Genomic DNA, 26,305 nt, shown 5'->3' on the forward strand with positions numbered 1-26,305 from the left:
AGTGGCCTGGTTTTGAAGCCCTCTTTCACCTTATAACCGGTGGAAAACTGGAACGATGAGCGAGACGTCTCATTAAATGCCCGAATCACACCGGCCTTTTTGTAGAATAAAGACAAAATGTTCTCTTTAATATTTGCACATGGTTATGGGAATGTTTAAAAACACAGCGCATGCACTCGCATTGGGCTACATCGCGAGGTAAATCTCTCCGATTAAGGGGTACGTTTCGGGGACATGCGTGCGTGCGTAAACGCGGCTGTACGAGCCGTGTATATTTATTGATTTATGACGACCTTCCCCCGAGGGTAAGCCTCCGTCACTGGCCACAGAGGCTTTGTCAGGGTTTTATGGAGTGTGTGAAAAGCCAACAGCTCGTGCGCCCCGAACGCTGGCAGCACATGTGGCTGATACATGCCACCATAAATTAGCATTAATTGTAAAAGTTAAAACACACCCCATCCCGAACAATGTTTCATCGCACAACGTGGAGTAGCGCGTGAAAATTTCGATTGGCCTTTGCGGTGGAACGCGGATGCACCAGCAGAACGAGTTGCTTCGGCAGAACGAAACCCCAATCGCACTGGTAATCTACAACCGCCGGTCGGCGTGATATTAATTTAGACCGCTCCAATGGCACGGTTTCACGCGAAAGCTGCGAACGAACCTAGCGCGAGCGTTCCGATGGTAACTTATTTGAATTGAGCGACATGTGCCGGTTCCTCCATCGTGCTGGGAGCCAGCAGGGCGCGAGTAAGTTGGAAGTAAGCGAAACGCCATGCGTCAAAATGATGTGTGTGATTCGACGTTTCTCGTGGGACAGCCACGGTTGCGTGCCGGCAATGCTGGTGAGGTTCGCTTCAATTTCCCGCGGTGCCATCTTTTAACGCTGGGGAGCTTTATCGTACGCTTCTCAAGCCACATGCAGCCGTAGTTCGGTCCCGCTTCATTCGCCTTCTAGTTTGAGTCACGGCCGTAAACGGTACCGGGTACGAGAATCTTGCGGCCGTCAACGGGCGATCCTAAGCATCCACACAACACCCCCTTTGCAGCATGGGCACACCCTTTCCGGGTGGGTGGCGGCATATGTGTGAGTGGTTGAGCCTTTTGCCGCTGGCAGCTGATGCTGGGCTGGCAGTTACAAATTGATGTAATGAATATAAACGTAATTTATGACGACACCTAATTGCTGTCTGTGGGGAATGTTTTGCTCCGAATTTTCCCCTCCCAAAAGGCTCCCAAATGCTGCCATTTCCTATCGCTTGACGTGTGGTTTTGGGCGCTTCGGTTGGTCGGTCGGTGTGTGACGTGGGAGGAAAATGGTGGCATTATGATGATGGTTTTTTGGCAACATTTAATGGACTGGCGCGAGTGCGTGCGATCTGCTCCGGTGGGCGGGGTGGACGTTTTGGGGATTTTTATCGCGTCAAGACGCACGCCACGATACTGTCAACTAAGTTGATAATGTGAGTTTCTAATGTGAACCGAGAGACGAGTGGGTGGTGATCTATCCGTGGAAGGCCCATCGAAAGGAGGCGCCATTATACAAATGGTGTGTCCTCCCCCATCGAGCGCTAATGAGTGAGACGCGCTTAGGTGGTCTGAATTATGCTGGGGGTACTTTTAAGATGTGCCGAAGCTGAGCGCGCGTCCTCATATAAATTACTTTTGCGAGCGTTAGTACAACACAATTCGCGTTTTTCTTTGTTACGGCGACGAAACAGTATCAGTTCGTGCTAGATGTAATAACGGCACAAAAATGGTAATTTATCTAATTTTCCTCACCTTTTTAACGTCAAATTCTTCGTCCTTCGCCTGACAATGGGCAGCTCACACGAGCGAATAACTGGAAGTTGCTGGAAGGGCCATTTTGTGTGTCGCTCGCTCAGCAAACTCTGAAATATCTGTCATATTGCCATATTGCACGCGCGCAAAATTGCACCATCATAGTTTGCATTCTGGCCGTGTTGCTAACGGCGACAAGGTGTGCGAGCACAATGGCGCTCTAACGAATGGAAAATTGCACTGACTCGCTATGAAAGGGAATTCCTTCTTTTCGGGATGGTTAGCGTAAAAGGTACACCGGTGGGAGGTGGAGAAAAATGCGCATCCGTGGTTTCAAGGCAATATGTTTCGAGAAGGCTCGTCCTTCGCCGAAGTAACTGTCAATTGGACATCTTTTTTTGTTATCGTTTCACGTTTCGTTTCCTGCACTTTCACATTCTCAGACACAATTCTACGGTTCAACGAAAGAAATAAAAAAAAATACTCCCTTTCTATTCCGCAAACGATTCCATCTCTTAATCGTCACCGTTATTTAACGTTTCGTGTTGTTTCGTTCCATTCCAGAAATATCATCTACAATCTCAGCCTGTACGATCTGTCAGAAATGACGCGTCTCACGTGGTACTCTTCGGACGACGACATCAAGATGTGCATCGTGAAGGGCAAAGACGAGGTACGTATCGCGCGCATGGGGGGGCGGTTTCTTCAGAAGGGGTCAAAAAGTTGCGCAGATGCCACCGATTCGTGGAAAATCGTCGGGGAGAAAAAAAGAAATCCTTCCATCGCCATTCGCCGGCCTCGCTTATCTGTCGCGTCTGGGGGCTGACTTTTCACGACGATGCTCTCGTTCTCTCTCGGCCATAATCAGGCTTTTCAATGGCGCACTAATCGCTCATAAACATACTACTCGGTGGACCAGCACCAGCACCAGCACGCACCCATACCCGGGGCAGAAGCTGGCCGTCCCGGGGTTTGAAGTACATCGAGATAATGACGCAAAAGCGACGATCCACCGGGGAGAAGATGCGCACCGGGTGGGTCTCCACTTTTTTGGGACAGCTATATCTAAACCGCCGGGTGTGTCTCGTGCACTACGTCTCTCGCTCTATCACGCCCAAGGACATTCTCGTCCTTTTCGGTACGAGGCGAATGGATAAACCGACCGTCCGACCGACTAAAGTTGTTGCTAACGATTTGGTTATGTAAATGACTTGTGATAACATGTAACACTCGTAATGATCATGGGCAAGCGGGCCCTCCTGGTTCCGTTTGCCTTCTGCATTCTTCTGCCACAAGGAAACTCTGGTCGTTGCGGTGAAGGAAAAGTCGTGCAGGCCCGCTCCCGTATTTCGTCCCAGCACGCAACGACCCCATCGGGGGGCGGGTTGAAGGTGAGCGTGTTTCGGGTGGCCCCGGGGCTTGCGAGTTGTGTGACCGAAAGCAATTCCGGCACCGGTTGTTTGCTTATGATGCTAGTTGCGAAAATAATAATCCATAACAGGCACAAAGGAGCCCCACCGTGGCTTTAGTCGGGGGCACTCGGAGCCCACTACATACTGGTCCGCTGTCTAAAATGCTCTATCTCGCCATTCGACTTAATTAAAATTATTCCAGCGTGCAGTGGGTGCCGGTTTTGGTGGGGTGACGAGATGAGCTTTCCACAGCGTTAGCCCCTAGCCGGGTAGGAGCTAGGAGAGAGCTAGCTTTTTTTCGGCTTTGTTTTAAAGAGGTTTATTTTTACGAGTAAATCCTCTTTCCCGAAGACCGAGGTCACCTTCTTGCCGATTGATGGTACGCCAAAGCGATGAGGACCCGACGCGGTCGCGTGTAATCCACGTGCGGTGGAATCTGTCCGAGGAGATGCTTTCAGTGAAATTAAAATTAAAACGCCTGCCGGACACCAGACGGACCGGAACGAAGGCGAGCTTGATTACGATTCAGAGTCGGAGGTGGCCCGCATATTTTACCAACTTTAAGGCGAGACGGACTTCGACCTCGGCTTCTCCGGTCGGTGGTCGGTGCTGATTCTAAAATGGTAAAATTTGAAATTCAAGCGCCACTTATTGCTATGTGGCGAGAGTTGTACGCCTCCGTGGTGATGAGATTGTGGTTTTATACGATATAAATGCTAGAAAATTCCCTTTCGATTCATTCCACCCCGGGCACGTGGGTGTGGTTCTATGCTAACCGGGGAGGATGATAAAAATCGTTACCATTGTGTATCCGAATAGAGTCCGGTGCAGTTCGAGCATAGGGATTTTGTTTGGTTTTCATTTCTTTCGGAAAAATAGCAAACAAATCCATCGGTTCATCGCGCGCTGTTCAAAGTTTGTTGCGAGCGCATTTTCGGCGAGGTGTCGCTGGTTGGCGTTTCAAAACTATGACGCGCCACCGTGTGTTTGCCGAGAGCAGGGCAGAGAAAATATAGACACACAATTAAACGGCACTGCCAAAACAAACGGCATGTGCAAGCGATCGAAAAAATATTACTCTCACGTACAGCACACAGCTAGCGAGCCCGCAGGAGCAACCCTTGCGAAGAGTGAAACAAATAACAAAAAAAGCTACGAGTTATCAGTCGTCGCCCGGGCGTGGTTCGTTTGTGTCGCTTGTGTTTACCTTTCATTAGCACCTCTATCTCTCCCCACAGTGGCAGCGTGTCTAGCGTAAAATTAATCATTTTCCTTTCTATTTCATCTTCTCGTTCCACATCAGGACCACTGCCAAAACTACATCCGAGTGCTGGCGATACCCTCCCAGGGTTCGTTGTTGAGCTGCGGGACAAATTCGTTCCGGCCCCTCTGCCGGACGTACAATATCAACGGTAACAACTACACGATGGAGGCGGAAAAGGCCGGTCAGGCGCTGTGCCCGTACGATCCCACCCACAACTCGACGGCCGTGTTCGTAGGTGAGTGGTACAGATGGGAATTTAAATCCCTCCCGCACAGAGAACGAGGTAGTATAGCCTCGGTGTTTGTGGTGTTTAAATCTCGCATCGATTTGCGATCAATTTACGGTCAGCGGGAGATGATGAATGCAAAAGTGCGAGGAAAAAAAACAACAACAACCGAACAACGCCGCGTTGGAGGAAATTTTACGATTATTCATTAATAAAAATTGCACCAAAAAGGCGACACCAAATGCGCCGGGATGCGCATTTTTGCAGCGCCTATTTTTCAACCGCTTATGCTCACTTATCCGGGTTTTTCCGAGGTTCGTGGTATTTAAGCGATGGCGTTAGGATTCGATGGCCGTCTGGTCGCAGTGATGGTTCCTACCAACCGAACAGTATCTCTACAAGTGTTCGAACGTCCTGGAGCAGCATGAAGAATGATGAAACATGCATATCTCCGTCCGTGGGACTTTCCTCGGGGCAGCAAGAAAGCGATGCGCAGAAAATAGCAACTGCATTCCATTCGCTCCGTGTCACCGCATCAATTCATCACCAGAGCCCGAACCGAGGGAAGTCCCGGGCCCGAAGATGGATGGCCTTTCATAGTTGCTAACGGGCGACGCCTCAACGTCATGTTGCCGGGAAAACGCGACCACCGAAGCGAAAGCCTGTTTTCACAGGATAATTCATAAAGTTGGAGGAAAAATATGCATACAATTTCTGTCCGGCAGTCGGCGAAGTTGTTCCCCGACCACGGCAAGCAGAAGACGAACTCGGCCAAGACAAAACGGGCCGAAACTTTTTCCCATGCATCTTATTTCGTCGTTGTTGGCCGCTACCATCGTCCGTCGCGGCCTCGCCGGAGACGTTGGGGAGTTTTCCACTTGAGCTGGCGCTTTTATGTTTGCATCCTCACCGTCGTGTGTATGTGTTTTGCCAGCCTGGTAACTTTACGGTATGTTCCGGTATGGGGCTTTGTGTGTCCTGTTATGTGCACTCTCGCCCACACCCACTGAGAGCCAAGTTTTCCCCTGGGCCTTGCATTATCTCTCTTGCTCCGTCGCGCGTAAGGTTGGAGTTTTTTTTTGCCTACCTCATCCAAGGACAAGATTCTTTACCACGGTATTTCCTACCTGCAAATATTCACCTCACCTTCGAGACAAGCATTCTCGGCACGGGGCAATTCCGAAGCCACCGGCATGGCCGAGAGAGGCCACAGGGCAAACCGGCGGAAGTACCCGGAGTGTGTCTCCCTCCCTGGCGTGGGTTGGAGTTTTTCTTGCCTTAATTTCGAAATTCTTTTCGGTAAGGACAATTGCGAAATGACCGGGAGTTACGGACTAAACAAGGAAAAAGAAGAAGAAGAAAAAACACAGACCCTCCATTTTGGCTTGCAAAAATTCCGCAGCCGATCCTTTTGTCGTCTCCGTCCTTCGTGGCGGGCAGTTCGAAACAATAATAAAGCAACAACAACAGCAACAAAACAGGGCACGGAAACCTTGCGCGAAGTCAAGGTGGTCCAGCAGCAGCAGCAGCTGCTTGTGCGGAGGGCAATTCCTTCATTAGTCACAGACCGGAAATCACGTAACCGGTTACATAACGATGGCCGAAAAACTTAGCCATCTTCCGTTCCTGGTCGGAAATGGAAAAAGCAAAAGAAACCCCTCGCGTGTCCCATGTGCGCAACGTTGCCAGGTTGGACCGCGTCGTAAACGCTTTCAACCGTGGTCCCACGAATGGGGCTTTTCCTATTTTTTTTTGGTTACTTTGCTTTGTTTTGGTTGTTGCACAAACGGTCCCAAAACTAGTCGGCCCTGGTGTTGTGTGCGCTTGTGCTTCCCGTTTTTGCTTCCCAGCGTCGGAAACATGGCAACATAAATTGGCTTACGAGTAATGACCCCCGGTGTTTTCCCCTTGGGCGCTTCTGAGCTTCTGAGATGGAGCAGTGAAAAAAAAAAAATACAGGCTAACAAAACCGAGGGCCACATGTGTACGGCACGGGATGTTGCCCGTTGGTTCCGTTGGGGTCGTTTTTGCAGGGATGCAAAATAAGAACCGCTCAAGTAAACGGCGTAAGAACCGCGAGATCTTCCAAGTACGCCCGCAAGTTTCCCCAGGATATGGCAGCTGTTGCGAGAGCTTTCTTTCCGCGCCACTGGATTGCCGCTGTTCTGGAGCGACTTTTCCCTTCCTGGAGGGTACCGGAAAATCGACAAGACCGCCACGTAGGAAAACGCGAACGAAGCAATGAAACCCCAACAAACACACACGCGCGCACACACATGCCCACGGCAACGAGGCGAAGAAAATTTCTCATCATTTATTCCATTTTTGTTTTATTCAAATTGCTGCACCCCTAAATGCACCACTTCTCATTCCCCCCGTTTCCCGATCGGTGGATGGGACCCGAGGAAACAGGACATTCGGTACCCGATTTCGCGAAAAGCACCGAAAGCGGTCGGTGTATCCCGTTTCCGGTGGCCCGCCGGGAAAGTCTCAGGGCGGGTGTAGTGAAGTGATGAAAATCTCATCGTTGGCTTGTTATTTTAGGACAGCGTGGAGTTTATTTTGCGATGTAACGAGCACACTTGCGCCCTTGAGAGAAGAAAAAAAAAGGAAAAGAAAAAGAAGCAAAACCCTTCCCTTCGAAAAGAAGAAACATGTGGCCGTGGGAAAGGATTTTCGGTGCCAGGCGAGTCAATTTTATGCTGCGAAAAGCTGCACGGTTTAACTGGCAGCCGGAACAATGAATACGGAATGCAGTGCTGGGATCCTTTGTGTCCTGCGCAGCGGGTGGCAGGTGGAGACGGAGCGAAACGAAAAAAAAAATAAATAAATACACGCTCCTCCCTGCAAGGATTTATTACTTATTTACGTGCTCGATCCGCGAAACCCACCGGCAGTGGCCATCTTTCCCGCCGTTCCGAGCCACGTTGCATTCAGTCGGCTTTCATGTTTGTTTATTTTTTAATGGCGTTTTTCCTTCTTTTTTTTCGATTGAAACGTACGTACGAGCATCGAGGTCGAGGCACGTGCATGTACCAAAGTAGAGTTGATAAACGGTGGTGGAATGAATTTAATTTGTTATCGTTTTCCAACATCCATTTCGGCTCTCGTAAATATATTTATATATTTTTCGTTTCATTTCCCATTTCCAATGATCCCACCGCTTCTCCCTTAAAGGGCAAATATCGACCAAATCCTTTTTGCCCTCCCCCGCGTGCGCCCATCTCTCGCGATGTAACGAGAGCGCTGGGTGGTGGTGGTGGCACGTTGCGGGATTTTCGCCGTGGTTTAGCCGGTTTCCCGCAGGAATCTCATTATCCGCAGCCAAAGCCGAGCGCGGTTTGATTTTCCCTTCGCCTGCTTCATTGCACTGGCTGCAGCAAAAACTCCCCTGCCCGGTGGGTTGAAAGGAGGCCACGAAATAAAATGAAATAAAATAAAATCCACCCACGGGGTTGGGGTGGATGAACAAAATAAAAAAAAAATAACAGACCACCGACGAGGAAAGTATCGCTAACCCAAGCGTATCATCCTTGGCGCTGGAAATTACGACACTTGAACTCCCGGTAAGGGTGATGAGGAACTGGATATAATCTGGCGCACTTCTCTTGGCTTTCCTTACGCACTCACGCACAGTGTATCATATATCCTTTGTCTTGCTCTCTCGGGTGTAGCTTTTCTTCCCTTCGATCGGTCGCTGATCATTATCCACCCGATGGCAGCACGGGGTTCTTTATGCGCTCAATCGTTTCGAAGACGTTCAACGAAGCACCACGCGAAGGTGGATGCAGATGGGAGGCGGGGGTGTGGCGCTTTTCATAAAACCAAGGAACCGTCTCGGAACAACAAATTTTCGTTTGATGTCGAAGAGCGGTGGCGGAATGATTGAAAGAAGAAAAAAAGTCAATTTATCTCGGTTAGCTGCCGCTCCCTTTTTGCTCGCGTTGCGTTCTTCGTCCTCGACGCTACCTTGATGGATCCTTGCCATATCACGCATGCATGTGTGTATGTGTGTGTGTGTGTGCCATGCGTGAGTCGTAATAAACGAACGCACACCCCCCCGGGGAAGCGATCGGGTCGATGCCGTATCCGTAACTTCATATATTAGAGCGAGTTGCTGATTGTGCCGGTGCGCACGAAATATTTCATTATTTTTGCTGTGCTGGATCGGGGTGAAGCAACCCCGATTGGGCGGGTGGTTCCGGTGAGTGATGCCACCGCCCCAAGGGCAAGAGCTTTTCCGGGGTAGCAGCCGACTTTAATGGTATCGCTTAAAAGGGGCTTAGGAGTCGTTTCGTTGTGTCAACAATTTTTTTTTGTCGCCCACTCGGTAGGTGGACGAAATTTCCTCCGGCGATCGTAAATTACGGCGATCCTGAATGGGCAATCGAACCTGCTAGGCATAAATCAATTGAAAGAACGACGACCTATGATTCGCGTCGTGAAACATAAGCTTTTTCGGGACGTTTTCTTCACATGTCAATAGGTTTTTTTCTCTCTCTCTCTCTCTCTCTCTCTCCAAAAAACATTATGTCCAGTAATGAAGTTGTAGCAGTATTTTTCAAGCACCAGCATTAATTCCGTATCACTGATTTCACCTTACAGATAGCGAACTGTACTCGGGCACGGTGGCCGATTTCAGTGGGCTCGATCCCATCATCTACCGCGAGCATCTACAAACGGAGCAGTACGACAGCCTGAGCTTGAACGGTAAGGATATTATTCCCATGAACAAAAAAAAACAAAGCACCTTCTTTTCCTTCTACAAAACCGTCACCTGTTCACCTGCGCTGGATGAACGAAGGCAAAACATTCGCGCTTCGTTGGGAACAATTTTAATTAATTTATTCCTCCCTCTCACTCGCACGACGACCACCCTGTCGATAACAATCCCCACCCTCAACATCGTTTGCGTGTAGAAGCTTAGGCGCACATTAGTTCCGCGTAATCCACCGAACGGACAGAGGCCGCTTGTGACCGCCCGATCGGCTCGAAAACACTCTAATTCCATCCGCTCTAATTATGAAGTGCCACACCACCCCCAGAGGCCACCCGCGGTCACCAACAAATTCATGTAGTGCTCGCTCACAAATGCACCCTTTTCTCACCGACAACTCTCACCCCCATCCGGTTTGGTGCTGGTGAAAATATGTAAATAATAATTCCCATAATGCGCATACTTCACGAGAGCCGGGTTCGATCGCCCTCCGTGGGCTAAGCCGGTCGTGTTATCACGTCGCTAATATTAATGCCACCGCGATGCCGAGCCCTTTTCGAGTGTTGTCCCTTCGATTTCGTCGAATTCGAACGCCCTCGGTTGGGTCTCGGGATCCAATCATGTAGCACATACACACACACGTACACACGCACCATCTGGTAGGCAAATAGTTGTCGAGCACATTCAAATGAATAATTAATCGGTGTCCTTTCCCTGCTCCTGGTTCATCCCCTTCCAACGTCTCTCTACCCACGGACACGAGAAAGGTGTAAATTGATCATTATCGCTTTCATAAATATTTCAGCACCCAACTTCGTCGGATCCTTCACGCAGGGCGACTTCGTGTACTTCTTCTTCCGCGAGACGGCCGTCGAATTCATCAACTGCGGCAAGGTAAGCATTTCCCTCTCCCTCTCCAATTCACCCTCGGTAAAGCAGCGTCCCTTCTTCTCCCAAACGTCCGGCAAAAGGCCACCGGTGGGTGGCCCTTTTCTATGTTTCTCATTTCACAGACAATTTCTCCCATTCACGTCATCAAACGCGCCTAACGTGGCGTGCGGGGTGGGGTGGGTGGGTGAAGGACATGCGGTCGTGTGGGGCGTCACCAGCACCGCCCCCCCCCCCCTCCCCCCCTCCGTGTTGTCCTGTCGAAAGGGAGCGCAGGCATGTCGAACGATAATGAAATAACTTTAATTAAAGTGCTTTTCTTCCCTTGTTTTCACTACTTTTCTTCACTCGCCGTTGCTGTGGGACGTTTTTCCTTTCTACTTTTTTTTTCTCTCGCTCGTTTGCCTATTCCTCGCTTATTAGTAGAGTTCTTGTTTGGGCGAGGTTCACCTTTTTTTTTTGCCGTACGACAAGAAACCGTTATGATTGTCTTGTCACATCTTTTTCCGTTGCTCGTGCTTCGGCTCGGGCTTCTTTGGCCTTTGTTTCCTTTGGAAAGTTGTCATAGGTCACCGTTTTCATGCCTTTCTCGATCATTTGCGTTCGCCCTGTATTCATATTGCGAAACTTTCGCGTGCTCATGAAAGCAGAAAACCCGTCGCCGATTTGCTCGGAAAAATTCCGTCGGGTCCGGTTTTGGATCCCGCCGTGTCTGGTGAGAGGTCTCTACTAAAGGTCTTAACTGGGTTGAAGGAAATAATTTCATTACCGTCATTTCATGTTTGGGAAGGTGTGGGTGTATGCCGGAGTAGTTCTTCCTCCCATGGTTGCTCTTTTTTTTTGTGCTCTATAAAATTCTATTTACTAACCAATGTTTTCTTCCTCCCTCGCAGGCAATCTTCAGCCGAGTGGCGCGGGTGTGCAAGTGGGACCAGGGTGGCCCGAATCGGTTAAAGAATCGCTGGACGTCCTACTTGAAATCGCGCCTCAACTGCTCCATGCCGGGTGATTTCCCGTTCTACTTCGACGAAATACGTAAGTAGTTTAGTTGTGTGACTGTTTGTTTCAAGGGCTAGGATGAACAAATTGCCTTCACTGGAGGATGCTGTCCGTTGTCACAGAATGATTTTTCGCCTTAGTGTGGAAGAAACAATTAATGTTGCTGTATAGGGCATAAAGATATGTATGCTTGAAGCGGGCCATTTAGATTGTCCTTTCGATTGATTTAACATGCGATCTCAGTTTCCCTTCGATTTTGCCACACACCTGGAGCAAAAGCGTAACGTTTCATCGTTTCATAGTGGCGGTGGAAAATAAGCACAGCTAATTCCGAGCCCATCAATACATCAGACAGAGGGTTAAAATAATGCCTGATTCCTTGCCTTGAGGTTTCCGAAATTCGATTCGATCCGTTCGAGAAACAGGAAAACTTTTAAAGTGTTTCCATTCGGTGCAAAAATAGACACAGCTTCCTACTCTTTCTCTCTCGAGTGAGGTGGCTCGGCACGGAGGTATAATATTATATTCTTTATTTTTTGCCCCCCAGAAGGTTATTTTTTTTCTCGTTCCTTTTTGGCTTTTCCTCCGCTAGCTCCTCAATCGCGGGCCGACGTGAGAGGAAAAGTTTACCATCATCCGAAGCCGAACGAAAATAAGACGTATTTCGACTTGTCTACTCGCTTCCCTGTCTTTGCCTTCCTTTGCGGGTGCTTTCGCGTTCTTGACGAGCAACCGGTGCCAACTCCCGCCTAACCGGAGTCGAAGGGATGCACTTCAAACTGCACTCCACACGGAACCGAGCCCGACTGGTGATTGCATCTAAACAATGGCGCAAAGTGCAGCAACGGGCTCGGAAAGGCGGAAATGAAATTGAATCAACAGCAGTTGAAAAATAGTTAGCTAGGAAAATATTGAAAAGTCAGCGAGCGGTGTGTGTGTGTGTGTGTGAGAGAGAAAAAAAACTACCCCGTCAGTGCTGCAACCGAAGTGGCAGTGAGCGATCTTCGAAGGCGAATCTTGCCGCATCATCCCCCCGTATGGGGTTGAGACGCTGCAGCAGCTCGTGGTGGGGTTTGTGGTAGGAAAAATTGAACGCCATCACCGCATCCACGGTCGAGGATGCTCGCGGAGGTTCCCGGGAGGTGTCTCTTTGGGTGGGGAAATTGGACGCGCAACCGGAGCCGGGTACGTGTCGGACAGCAGCGTCATCAATTCGCAACTTCGGTGCAACTTTCGCCGTTTTTCTCGAGCAAAACGCACCACCGGGAGTCGAAGCTACCGGCACCTGGGGCCAAGGCAGCAGCAAGATTCACTGCGGGCGCACGAGTGGACAAGTTTTCCGATCCTTCTTCCCGCGATGTCTTGTTTCTATCGAAACTCATTTATGTTGTTTGCTCTGCTGCTGATGCGCGGGTGCTTGCTTGGCAGCTGGGCTGCTTTTCCCGAGCGTTTTCTCAGTGCCAGCTCAACCTGCTGGATGTTCATTTTTCGTAGAACCAAGCAGGAGAGAGAATTCTGTTTGATTGCCCTTCCCAAGAGCCGCGAAATAGAGTAATAAATTACCTGGAATCAGATCGGAAAGTGCGACCCGTGAAGGTGATTCCAAGGATTACTGTGTGCGCTTTTATAATTTAATTTGGTGTTTGTTTTAATTGGAATTTAGGCATTTGTTTGCACGCAAAACCCATTCACCGCACGGTGCACGACAAACCGGGTGTGTCCTGCTCGCAAACAGGGCAGTTTATGTGCTTTCAAATAATAGGTCAACAAAATTGATTAATCGTTTTGTTATTTCTGCTTCCCACACAGAATCAACCAGCAACCTCGTTGAGGGTCGGTACGGGCACGCCAACTCCAAGCTCATCTATGGCGTTTTTTCTACAGCCCCGAACGCAATTGCCGGATCAGCGATATGCGCGTTTTCACTGCAGGTAAGGCACGGTTATTCTATCAAGGGACGAACTGACTGCAAGGCAACGGAGAAAGAAAGTATAAAAAAAGCGATATGGTTATAAATATCTCGTACGCAAATTGGATGTGTGGATGACTTTTAAAACGAGCAACCCAAGAGAGGCTGTCATAAAGTGCTGGCATGGCTTTAATGATCAGCAAACAATTCAGGATGGAGCTATTCCTACCGGGTCAGGTGTGCGGCTTTCGCCCGAAAAGCATGTTGTTTTTGGTCCAAGCAAAATTCCCCCATCCGTGGGGGATATAAAACAATTTGTGGAATGCAATTTTCATTTCATTCGTTTAATATGTTCCAGCTCTAGCTGCTGCTGCTGCTCGATCCCTCATGCAGCTGGTGTGCGATTTTGTGCAAGCATCAACGGGGGTTGCTGGAATATGATGCATTCTAGGAAGCAGCAACAGCAGCAGGATCGCTACCTAGCTTCCACTAAACCCTCGCGTCGTTTTGCATCACCTCTGCAGTCGGGGATGCTGGCTCGTTTCAGCCGCGCTCATGCTGCCAATTTCGCTGACCATCATCGATCAATTGCTGCAGTCCCGTCGATGCGGCCCGGTAACATCGGGCTCGGGTTGTGCGGTTGTAAAGAATTCGGTGTAAATTTTGAAACATTCTGCACGCTCCGCACTAATCGAAAAGGGCATCCCGGCCCCAATGGGCGGTGTGTGGCGCAGTTCATTTAATGAAATTTCATTCCATTAGTGAAATGGGCTCTTCTGGCGCTTGGCGCTGGTGGAGGTGGGAGTCCTGCTGCTGGTACAGCCACTCGTCGGTCTCCCTTTCCGTGAAGTGGCTGCTAATTGAAACGGATATGCGGACGGTGAGCGAGAGATGCGAACCAGGGACCCACCCGGCTCGATAGTCGATGGTACATTAGCCCTCCGCTATCCATTTCGGATCCACTAATTGCGGCGATATGTATTAAGCGCGTTTATTTATGTTTTTCTTACCGCGGGGTGCATATTATTAGCTACAGGCTTTCTCTCTCTCTAGCGCGTGACAAGGATGACATGCTGCACTGCAAGTGGGGGTTGTTTTTGCCACTTCCGAGTGGAGCATAATGTCCCCGATGTCTGTCAACCACTTCAATCATCATTATCATTGCCCATGTTTCCTCCGCGTCATCATCGCGGGCCCTTACCTTCCGGGTGTGGGCGTTTTGTATCCCGCCGTGGGTGGTGCCGCGATAAAAGTGAGTGCCCAAAGTTGAATCAAAATAAAAAATGGGTAACCCCGCTAGGTTGGCTGTAGCTCTGGTTCGGTTTTTGGCCATTATCGAAAATGATTGATTTCGATCGGGGAGTCTTCGACTTGTTGGGGGATGCTGCTTTCCATTTTATGATGATGTCCTTCTGCCTCCAGGACCTTCGCTTTCCTGTCATTCGGGATGGGACAGGATCTAGGAGTGGGTGAAAGCGACCACCCCTGCTCGCTAATGACCTGTCGCTCGTTATACGATTGATGGACGGGATTTAAAATTTCCTTTCACTAAATTCACTCTCAAACCACCACCACTCAACAGGGGTGCTTTTCAGCACCTTTATCCTTTTCCTGAGCCATCCCGAGCTTCCTCGACGGTGGTGGTCGGATTCTTATGGCCTTTGCGATGCTTTCCAATCCACCCGCGTTCGATTCGACAGCGTTAAAGTAAAAGTTTGTCGTCTTCCCGAGGCACCATCTCACCTCACGTGACCCAACCGCGGTTTGCTGGAAATGGCTATTAATTACGATTTTCTGTTCCGCTAGGGATGCTACCGGAAGTCGAAAAGACGGCTCGAACTTTTGATCCTGTGCAGTGTGACAGTTTACGCCAAAGGGAGTTCGGTGATTGGCATCACCCTCGCCCACTAATTGGCTCATTTCCTGTGGTTTCAAAATCGTAATCGAACTCCGTTGCCGGGTCGTCGAACATCAATCGCGCCTCGTACATTCGAGCGCATTTGCGATTGTGCCAAAGTTCCTTTTCACGCGCGTTGTCCGTGTAAACGCTCGACCCCTGCCAGTGGCACGTGGCGCGAGACTCGTTTTTCAGAAGGTACATTAATAGCATTAACGTCTCCGGCACACCCAGAAAGGCATTCAGTTAAGTGGGGTTGGGGTTTCCAGCGTTACACCGGATCCGTGCGGACGCAGTTAGCATTCGCGCAATGTTTTCCATCACATCGTTCTTCATCACGCGCACGTGGGACGTTGCTTGAGGGACGTTCTCGCAAAACTTCTTTCAACTAAATTAATAACATTAGGCCTCCGGCTCACTCGGTTTTCCTTTCTGTGACGTCGTTCGTCTTCGCGGACCCGAGAAAAGGTACCGGCTGTGAAGCTTGTTGCTGGTGCACCCTTTCCAGCGAACCGCGGAACGAAAACCACCGGCCGTTTCGAAAACGTACGCAATTTGAAAATGCGCACATCAAGCAACCAACAGTCCATTTTTGGGTTGCCGAGGTGTACCATCTTGTTATGAGGGTATTTGTTAATATAATCATCATCATCATCATCATCCACGTGCTGCGCCGCAGCAAAAAGAGGCCACTCCGCGGAAGGCCTTTAATATCCATTTCTCGGGCCGCGTGCGGTCAGCCGCAGCTATAGCATATTGGAGATAAATCGCATTACGATCTAATTTTCGTGATAAACGATAGTAACGCTTTTCGTGGTTTTCTCTCTCTCTCTCTTTTCCTTTTGCGCTTCAACAGGATATCTCGGACACGTTCGAAGGCAACTTCAAGGAACAGAGTGGATTGAACTCGAACTGGCTGCCGGTAAACCCGCTGAACGTAAGTAGCAATCGGTTCCGTGCATGTTTTGCGATATTGCCTTCCCAGCGCAGGTCGTTTCCCAGGATGCTCCGGAAATCCGCTCTCGTCGACGTCAATTAAGCCTTATTTAAGATGCAAAAGCGCACACCGCCACCATAAAGATAGCGCTTAGAAATAAGCCACGCGGTGTCAGCGATAGCGCGATAGTGGCACTATCAATTGGCAGCAGCAGCAGCAGCACACCCGGCTCATCAGGACAAATAGCGAGCAATCAACCACCCCCACGGGAGGGGCTGAAACTGCACTAAAACCAACTGAACGCGTCCCGCATGCGAGATAAGAGGGCGCCAAGCTTAACCGCTAATTGGATCAAAGCAAACGCGTGGGGGATGTAAAATGTGTCCTCCCAGGCATCCTTTGCCACCCATCAGCTTGCCACGCATCTCCGGCAACCGGACCCGTAACTAATTAGCGCAAACGTGTGCTTATGTTCGCTAATTAAAATAAAACCAAACCCCGAGTCCTTTCGCCCGTGTGGGTGGTTGGTGCGCTTATGTTTATCCTGTCAATTTCGGTGCTTAGGTGTGCAGGTGTACACCCCCAACTTCGACACCAAAGCGGGACACATTCAATCCGGTCACTGAATTTTCCTCATTGCTTCTCTCTTTCTCGTCTCGTTTCCGGAACCATGATCGTCTTACTCTCGCAGGTGCCCGATCCACGGCCCGGCTCATGCCACAACGACTCCCGGACGCTGCCCGATCTGACGCTCAACTTCAAAAAGACCCACTCGCTGATGGACGAAACCGTGCCCGCATTTTTCGGCTCCCCCATCCTGACGCGCGTCAGCACACTGTAAGTGTTTGGTAAACTCGCTAAACCACCCATCCGCCGCCGGACAGGGGCAGGCCGGTGACACATTAGTGGGATAGGATATGTTTGCCACACGTACGGTGTGCAGAAAAGGGCACAACTTGTCGGGATTTAAATGGCACCAGCTCGTCCTGTGCTCGTCCTGATTGCGCTTCTCGTTTGAAGCGGGATCAGTAAAGTGCTTACGTTAGCTAATTAGAAAACTATTACCAAATGAAAAGGGTAGCTTGGGCGCGTTCGTTCATCAATACGACGCAGGCAAACATGAGAAACAGCCGGGTTGTGTTGATCCTTTTTTTTTATGCGAGTGAGATTTCTGGATTAGCTCTAATTTGTGTCGCAACCGTTTCCCAGGTACCGGTTCACCGCCATCGCTGTCGATCCGCAAATTAAAACCCCCGGTGGCAAAACCTACGATGTCGTGTTCGTCGGTACAGGTACGTACGGCTTTTTCCCCGCATTTCTATTTTGCTCAATAAATCATCTTCTCGAAATTTCATCTGGCTTCATCATCGGCTGCTTTAATGATTCATTCCCTTTTTCATTTGCAGATCACGGCAAAATCCTCAAAACGGTTAACGCGGAATCGGCCGACTCGAACAAGAAGGTTACGTCCGTGGTCATCGAGGAAATCGATGCGCTGCAAACGAACGAACCGATTCGGACGCTGGAAATCGTCCGCACGACGCAGTACGGTAAGACGACAGTTTTGCAGAAGATGGCAGCGAAACCCCTTAGCTGCTTTTTGTTCAACCGCTCAACCTGCGTCGAGATCGAGCTTACAGCTCCCCGTACGTTTGATGTGCCCGTTATCGGCCAGTGGAGCATCGCCAACGAATTCACCGACAAACGGGCGAAACGAAACGGAACGGCTTGCTCGCGCTTTCCTCGAAACCGGCCCTATTTGCATTTTTCCAATTTATTTTCCTCCACTGACCGGACACACGCGCGCGCTACCTACGATCCGGCATGAAAGTTTTGGGGCTTTTCCCACCCAGTCCGTTCGAATTGTTTTCGCAACGTCGAGAGTGGACCGAATGTGTGGCGTGGCATCGCATGGGCGGCAGGGTGGAATTGAAATTTTCACGCTGTGCTAACCTTTTTCGCGTGTGTGCCTTCGCCCGACCGGTTTGGCCCAGCTGGGCGAGCTTGTTGAACCCGATCGGACGGAAGAAAAGTAGGATAAATACCGCACCGGTTGTGGGTCAGTTTCGAGGGCGAGTTCACGGCGAGTTTTTGGGCAGGAAAAGTGGCACCTAACTCTCTCGTTTTCTCTCGCCCGCGCACGAGCGTTTGATTCAATTCCAATTGAAAATCTGGAAAATCGCGCCCGCAACCCCCCCCCCCCCCCCATGTGGAATGAAACAAAGGGATGCTCGAAAAAAGGGGGGAGGCCTAGAACAAACACACACCGTGAGAGGTTGATAAAAAAAATACGGTGTGCCAACACCGTTTCGCACACATACACACCCATCAGGCGGGCAAACACAATGCCTAAATGTGGTCCGCATCGCAAACCCGGTGCCTTTCGGTGTCTCTTCGTCCTGGTTGCCAAAAAAACAAAAAAGGTGGCACACAATTCGAGATCCGGGTTTTGTTTCGTTTGCTGCGAGCACCACCCGGTGGTGGCTTTTGCAGTGGAAAATTGTTTCCGGCAAAATTCAGCCAAACACACACATACACACACACATCGCTAAAGGCCGACATCAGCGGCCAGGACGAACGAGAACCCCTGTGCTGCAGCCCAACGAACGAAACCGGTTGACAAGGGAAGGATATGATTATCGTTATCGTTCGGTCGAAAAATCGGCTGAACCGTGTCTGCCGGGAATTCCAACCCGGCGGTAAGCCTCTGATGAACACAACCGCCGCACACACACCCCGTTCGGAAAACGGAAACCCGCTGCGTGGCGCAGTAGCGATGGTTCGTGCTGCTTTTACCGTGCTCCGGTGGCCGGAGCAGGTTTTATTAAATCGAGAAACAATCGATCGCCCGAGACCCGGCGGGACCTGTCAAGGATGCGAATCGCTGGCCGAAGCACAAATTGAGGAAATCGATCGAGACGAAAAGATACGCCGGCGGTACGCAGGAAGGCAGATTAGATCGACGGACGCCCACGGTCGGACGATAAAAGGCAAAGCGGGTGGGCAAAGTAGGGATTTTCTAATGTTCCGTTTCGTCCGTGAGCGGCACTAATGATCGGTGGCAGCATCCAACCGGCGGCCGGTTGACGACGGATGAGACAACCCCCAACCAACCAGCACGAAACGCTGATGACCACCGATTGACAGCGCAGCAATGGCGCCCCGTTAATGTCACACGGTGGCAGTGACAACTGGGAAATGGAATCCTTCGAAACCTGGACCTCCCCCCGATTGCCCCCGTAAAAATGGCAACCCACTTGTGTGTGCAAGCAGCCGCAAACCAACGAATTTGCTGTGGCTGAGCTTGTCGAGTTTTATCGATTTTTCGGTGCGTTGGCTCACAGCACCTGAATGTGTATTTTTTTTTCTTTCTTTCCTGTGGCGTCGCTTCAAATATCTTATCAATTTTTGCTTCCGGCTATGGTGTACGTTCCCGCAAATGGCCACATTTTGCTGCAAAACACTAATCCGAGAGGATGAGTTTGCTCTAAACGTTGCAATCGGTATTGCGGACTGCTCGCACCGGTGTTACGGAGCTTTGTGAATTTTTCTTTCGGATTTCAAAATAGTTTGCTTCCGTTCTGCGATGGGTATGATTTACGACTAGTCAACCGAGCTAATGTACGGCCGCTCGGATTGCCTTCGTTGTTCTCTGTCTGCACTTTAGAGTGCTTCATAACCGTGCTGACTTGTCATGTTGTTTTCTTTTTTACACAACCGACAAAGTTTTTGAGCCAGCTTCTTGCCTCCGTTACCAAAGTGCGCCCTTTTCCCACTACCCGGCCAAATGAAGCGCCGGTTTTTGGCCCTCTGGGGCGATAAAACTCTCCCGCTAGTCTTGCGCTAATCGCAATAGCGCATGCAGCACTACTCACCCCGGAATCTGGAATCCAAAAACGCCCTCCACGTCGAGGACGCGCGCGCACAGCACAGCAATTACCGGTTGGTCAAACAAAACTTTAGTTTATAATTTAATTGATGTTTGCCGAAGAGCGCAGCAAGAACTCGGCGGGAACTCCCCTAAGACGATGCGCGCGTAGTTTCGCGCCAGAGCGTACCGTGGGGCGCCTCCACCTTCCTTTTTTTTGTGTGTGGAAAACTGCTGCATTGGCAATCATCCGGGACAGCCAGCGTTTGCACCAGTGAGTGCTGGCGGAATCAAAAGTGCCACGGCGCGGTACGGTGCCGGCGAAGAAAAACTGAAACGATAGCCAACTTTTTAGCTCGCACAAACATGTCCTCCTCGCGCCATTAGCTGAATTTCTTCCACGTCGCCTTCGTCCTTGCGCACTAGGTGTTTGTGCATGTGTGTATGTGTGTTTTTTTGGGATCGTCGGGTTCGGATAAAAGACGACCGACCTGGTGCGGGCGAGCTCGTAATTAGGCAGTAATTGGGGCAAAGTTGTGTTGCGAAACATCGACAGACTTCACACGGCGCTGAGCGCATTATGTGAGGAGATGGCGTTCTTTCTCTTCTCCCACCCAGAGTGGGGTGCGTGATGGAAGTGTGCTTACGCAGCGACGCAGCTACAAACTTGCGACGCACTGGGATGCTCATTAAAAAAGTTTTCGTTTGGGAAAAAGGCGTGTGTTTTATTAAACAGGAAGTGTATGCGTACGCGTCGCTGAACGACGTCGCATGCGGGAAATGGAATCCCGAGAAGTGAATAAATGGCGTATCATTACACGTGTGCGGGTGCGGGTGCACACGTGGCGTAATCCTTTCACCCTGGTCCATGACTTGCGTCGGAAACAGTCCATACAAATGGAATATAAATTAAACAATTTCAAACCGTTTCCTTCCATTCTTTATTGCTTACAAAGGCGACTTTCAGCGATAACGGCTTATTAATCTGTGTTTCGTTTTAATTTCATTTCATGCAACTCAAAACCTACAACCCCCGGGTCGTCGTAAACCGGTGGGACTACAACACACGCGAACGCGATGTGTCCTGCGGCGTAAAACAATGTACGTCGATCAAAACGAACAACGGTGCGTGCTACCGCATTCACGCCGTTAACCATCCGGCCCTTCCGGTGCTGCAGACACACCCAAGGACGGCAGTTATGATGATGGAAAATTAATTATAGTCACCGATACGACCGTGCTGGCGATCAAGTTGCACCGCTGCAGCAGCGAGAAGATAACAAGCTGCAGGTAATTAATGCTCGCTGGGGCAAGAAGCAAGAAGTGCCGCGTCAAGAATCACGTCGGCCGCAAGGATTCTCGGTCGGCCTCGGCAAAGCGACATTCTGCCGCTAGCGGGCACAATGGCCGGCCGCCCCGGGAAGCACCACGGTCGTCCGGGTGCTATCGGCGGACGTGTTTGCGAACGTGGCGTGGTACAGAATTTTGTGCACCTTCGAAGAACGTCGGCCTCGGGGTCACACAGGAGTCGATTTTAATTTTCATTCCCCCCGATCCGTGCGGTGTTTTTTTGTTCGTGCCTTACCAATGACTTCTTTTCTTCTTACTCTTCTTCAGCGAGTGTGTGGCGTTGCAGGATCCGTACTGCGCGTGGGACAAGATTGTCGGCAAGTGCCGTTCGCACGGTGCCCCACGGTGGTCGGAGGAGAACGTGTTCTACCAGAGCGTGGCATCCGGTGACCACGCGGCTTGCCCATCCGGCAAGATGGCGAAGGATGCGAACGTCGTCGAGCGGCAAGGATACCGAGGTACGTCCGCTTCGGGGAAAACGGAAAAACGAGATGCACCGATGTCATCGATGGTGGTTTTAATTGGATTAGTGGTCAGATCGAAGCTACTTTCGAGGAACGCTCGAGGGGACTGTGGCATGAAAAGGCCACTCCATCCAGCTTCTAACCGCAAGGCACACAGTGTGGTCCGTTTCGTAAGCGGCCATCAATCATGCGATGTAATTATTGTGTGTTTTCCTGGAAACACAGAAGTCATTTGAATATTTCTCCCCACCCAGTGGATTGAATAATTAACACACTGATTTGGTGGTTGAGTATAGAAATGAGCATTGCTCGTACACGTCTCCGTGGGCCGGGGCTTCGTGATAGGTACGTTGTTAACGAGATATCGTGTTGTGTTCGTCCTGGGGTCAGCATAAACGGATCTTATCGCAAACCTGTAACAATCGAGCTTGTACCACTGGTGGATGCATTGAAATGAGCAATCTTCCATCTTTCTCGTCAACGTAAATGCGCCCCCTTTCGATGGACATGCAATCGATGGACGTAGTGATGTAGTGTGTTTTTATTCCATTACGCCAGACGATGGTACAGCAATCATGAGGGGGAATCCGGAGGAATTTGTGGGATTTGTGCGCCCATCCATTCCATCGATAATTGATTCCTAAGCTTCCCGTTGCTTTCAGATTTTGACTACGATCCGCAACGACCGTCCCGCGATCAACCGGCCGATAAGATACAGTTCAACTCGGAGAACTACAACGACAAGGGACCGCAGATAACGCCCGACCTGATCAACGCCCAGTACACGGTGGAGACGCTCGCGATGGCCGTACTGGCCGGTGTCGTGTTCGCCCTGCTGGTCGGCTTCATTATTGGCTACTTCTGCGGCCGCCGGTGCCACAAGGAGGAGGACGACAACCTGCCCTACCCGGACACCGAGTACGAGTACTTCGAGCAGCGCCAGAATGTTAATCGGTTCGTTACCGGTGGCCAACACGTTTCGTCGCCTCGCACATCAGCATGCTAACGGCCTTGCTTTGCTTTGCGCTTTCAGAATACAAGCCGAACCGAAGCTGCTGCCGCAGGTCGAAGAAGTAACCTACGCCGAACCTGTACTCTTACCTCAACCGTCTAGTCAGAATAAGATGCAGCATTCGCCAAAAAATACGTTAAGAAAACCGATGGGCCATCATCATGGCGTCAACTCGGAAACGTTGTTCCAGGTAGGTTTGGCTCGCACACGAGCTGCTCAGGATATCGGTGTAATGTGTTGCGTGTTTTCTGCCCCAATTCTACTTGCAGTTCCAGCCGGATAGCTACAACAACGCCCGCGACAACTATCGAGGCCGGGACAACTTCGGCACGTTAAGGTCGCACCAGGTACGTTTGGTGGGCCCGGAACACAACACCACCGCTCGTTCGGTTCGGTTTTGGTCGACTCCCTCCATTCGCCTCCACCTGCGTGGTATGGAGTGTGGAAATTTCTTTTTTTTGCGCGGCCCCTTCTTGGTCTGCTCTCCTTCCCGTCGCTCTGAACGCCGCCCGGAACGTATGTCCTGCGTGTACCGTTCCGTCAAGGATTACGATATGGCGAATGCCCAAGCCTTGTTCGCTTGTGCTAGCTTGCTTGTTCGCTCGCTCGCTCGCTCTTCGTGTGCAGCAGTTTGTACACGTCGCCACCGCCGCCGCTGCCCTTCCCCGGAGTGTTCGTCCTTGTTTCGTAACAAGTCCGTTTGTTAAGCTCCCACCTGCACCCACCCGAAAACCCTCTGGAGGGTCCTTTCTGGCTGCTCTGGCTGGCACATGGCTTATACCATTCCGAACACTAGCATAACTATAACCCTCCACCGTCGAGGAAAAGCGAGGAAAAGCGCACACGAAAAGCAGAACATGATGAGCAAAGAAAACGGGGTGGGAAATGCTCACTCAACACCCATCAGACCCGCTCATTGTGAAATCAGACAAACCATTCGACAATCTGTATCTATTGGTAGAAGCTAAACTTATCCTAACTTTTCTCTTCTTTCTCTCGGTGTTCTCTCTATCTCACCTTCTCTCGCTCTCTCGTTCTCGAATCTATCTGTATCTCACTCATCTCAATCTCTCTCTCTCTCTCTTCTTTCTTTTTCTCTTTCCCCGGTTTTCCCGCTTTTCCTTCGCCAACATATTTCCAACAGGGTGATAATTATCGTCGCGGTGACGGATTTTCAACGACAAGAAGTGTCAAAAAAGTAGGTCCCAAAACAGTGTTTCCCATTCATGTCTTCCACCCACCCCCGCCACAGCGCCCATTGTCCTGTTCCTTTTCTTCTTTCTACACGTTCTCACACACTCACGCCTATGTAAAAATTTAACCCGTGCGCAATCCTGGAGAAAGAATGAACCCAACCGGAGTTCCGTGTGGATTCGCAAAAATCCACTTGCGACCCGACGGAAGCACCACGGCGGACGTTCTCTTCCTTTCCGTACAGCCTCATTCCCATCGTTTTCCGTACGTTCGTGTGTTAAGCCGAAATTCGAAATTCATCATCGTTATCATCATCATCATCGCCATCAACATGCGCTGTCGCGGACCATTTTAATTCACACTGGTTCATTGCTTCAAGCTCTTGCTTCACGTTTTGTTTCCTCTTGCATTGTATTTATTTCGAAGCTACACCAAATTTCTCTCGGTCGTTTTTTTATTCACATCCATTTTACGTCCTTTTATCGTCGTAATCAAGCATTAATTGCACCTTATTGGCCAATATTTGTAATCGAAATTTCAACTCGCTCGAAAAAATGTACGATTTTTTTGTTGTTTTATTGTATCTGTGCTCCCGCTAAATAATTAAGTGTTCATTCAATTTCGTTCAGTCGTTTCTGGATGGATTGCTCCTTCGTATCCGATAACTGACCGTCCGTTTGTTCTACGTTTGTTTACGTTCGGTTTTTCGTTCAAATTTTGGACTCTGTTTTGGGCTGGTGTTTAATTTCGTGCTTATAGTAACTGGTCTTACTTTGTTGTGCGTCTGCGAAACGTGATCCTGCAGATCCTTACGGGATAATTCTCGACGATCCAAACAAGAGTGCTTACACGCCTAGGGTTTCTCTTTTGTTTCTGCATGTGGGCGAAGGCAATCAAATTTTTTTTCAGACTCTCACTTATTTTTGGCTTATGCACTTGAATGTTTTATTCGTTATGTCGTTCATAAGTTCAGCATCTTTTCGTTTGTTGTTTGGTCTTCAAAGCTCTAAAAAACGTCACCGTAAGCTCTTTACGTTTGACGGAGACATCTAATAGTACGATGGTAAAGAGATTGAGCAAAAAAAATACAGCTTACCATCCAGGCGTGTCACATGATGAGCCGCGAACTTGTGCTTTATCGTTAACGCATCCGTTTGATCATCCGCATCCTTTTTTCAGTCGTCATCATCGCAATTGGCTTTCTTCCTTTGAGCTCTCCGTAAGCGTGTGGTTGTCACATTAAGTTACTTACTTTGTTCGCTATTCTTCTATGTGTTATGCTTGCATTATATCCGTCCGTTACACGTACTTGCTCGCCATGCCTTACAGTACCAAAAACATTTGCTTTATTCACGTTTTTTCCCCCGACCAAAACTTTTCTTTACTGATCTCTCTCTCTCCCCCTTGCTGTTTGCGAATGCAACACGCAATACCATGTAACGGAGGCCTTCGCGCAGTAGCGGGCCGCCTCATATGACGTTGCAGCTCCTAACGTGCGCTTTTGTCTTATTGCAGGTGTATCTTTGAGACGGAAACGGGGCGGCTGAGACCAGCCAGGGACTGATCAATCAAAATATGGTAAATATCCACTGCCGTCCTGCCGGCACGGGCGGGTACCTCTAACGATCGCCGGAAAGGGTAGTGAAAGTGTAATTAAAAAATAGCATTTCTATATAGGTCCTTAATTCAAACACTCGTAACAGAAGTCTCGGCCGTATGAAAAGGCAGCCGCCCCGACATGGCATGGGTGAGCGAAACGAGCAACCGTGTGTGTGTCAGTAACCCGGTCTAACGTGTAGCATTTTTTTTGTCTTTCAGTAACACAACATCGTTCCGACAGTCCACACCATTCCAGCTCCGGATCTTCCCCTGTCATGTCCAACAGTAGCTCCAGTCCTGCGCCACCATCCAGCAGTCCAAGTCCACAGGAAAGCCCCAAGAACTGCAGTTACATCTACCGGGATTGATTAAGACACGTGCCCCAGCAGCAGCAGCAGCAACAGCAACATCTACATCTTGCACCGACGACGAGCAAATCCCATCCGGCACTCGTCGTGCTTGACAGCGGCGCCGCAGCTGGTGGCGATGGTGGTGTATTTCACCCTTCTGGTAACGGCAGTATAAACCACGGCCGTACCGTTCCTCACGGCGTTAACCCTCCTCATTACGCACTCTGCTACTCTGACTATCCTGCGTCGGGCGTCGACCGTCGGGTTGCACAATCCGCTGGTCCCTCCGGCACGGGTCCGACAGCGGTGGCCATCCTCCGGCCGCCCCGTTCTGCTTCTCCGCTGCTGGCCAGTAGTTCGCGTAGCCACACGAACCATCTGCTCAACAGTACGAATAGCAGCGGCAACGACACGACCAAAAAGCTGAACCGTCTCTC

At 50.0% G+C, this 26,305-nt stretch overlaps 1 protein-coding gene across 1 annotated transcript; it reads left to right on the forward strand.

Moving 5' to 3' along the window:
- The first annotated feature begins 2,371 nt into the window (after positions 1-2,371).
- On the forward strand, positions 2,372-26,073 carry LOC128727107 (semaphorin-1A). Its single transcript, XM_053820976.1, has 18 exons — positions 2,372-2,455; positions 4,498-4,693; positions 9,290-9,394; positions 10,207-10,295; positions 11,183-11,324; positions 13,098-13,219; positions 15,951-16,031; positions 16,723-16,868; positions 17,241-17,323; positions 17,438-17,581; positions 21,078-21,189; positions 21,517-21,711; positions 22,359-22,671; positions 22,712-22,915; positions 22,995-23,081; positions 23,870-23,923; positions 25,597-25,666; positions 25,738-26,073. The coding sequence occupies exons 1-18, from the start codon at positions 2,387-2,389 to the stop codon at positions 25,884-25,886; spliced, it is 2,361 nt and encodes a 786-aa protein (XP_053676951.1). The 5' UTR covers positions 2,372-2,386; the 3' UTR covers positions 25,887-26,073.
- Positions 26,074-26,305: the final 232 nt, after the last annotated feature.

The sequence above is a fragment of the Anopheles nili genome, chromosome 3, assembly GCF_943737925.1.
Source record: "Anopheles nili chromosome 3, idAnoNiliSN_F5_01, whole genome shotgun sequence".
Classification (NCBI taxonomy): Eukaryota; Metazoa; Arthropoda; class Insecta; order Diptera; family Culicidae; genus Anopheles; species Anopheles nili.

What these genes read in the sequence shown, in the direction of transcription:
- LOC128727107 (XM_053820976.1), top strand. Translation starts at nt 2,387, where the DNA reads ATGACGCGTCTCACGTGGTACTCTTCGGACGACGACATCAAGATGTGC. An exon ending in CTGACGCGCGTCAGCACACT is followed by an intron (nt 16,869 to 17,240) that starts GTAAGTGTTTGG and finishes ACCGTTTCCCAG; the next exon opens with GTACCGGTTCACCGCCATCG. An exon ending in GCCAGAATGTTAATCGGTTC is followed by an intron (nt 22,672 to 22,711) that starts GTTACCGGTGGC and finishes CTCGCACATCAG; the next exon opens with CATGCTAACGGCCTTGCTTT.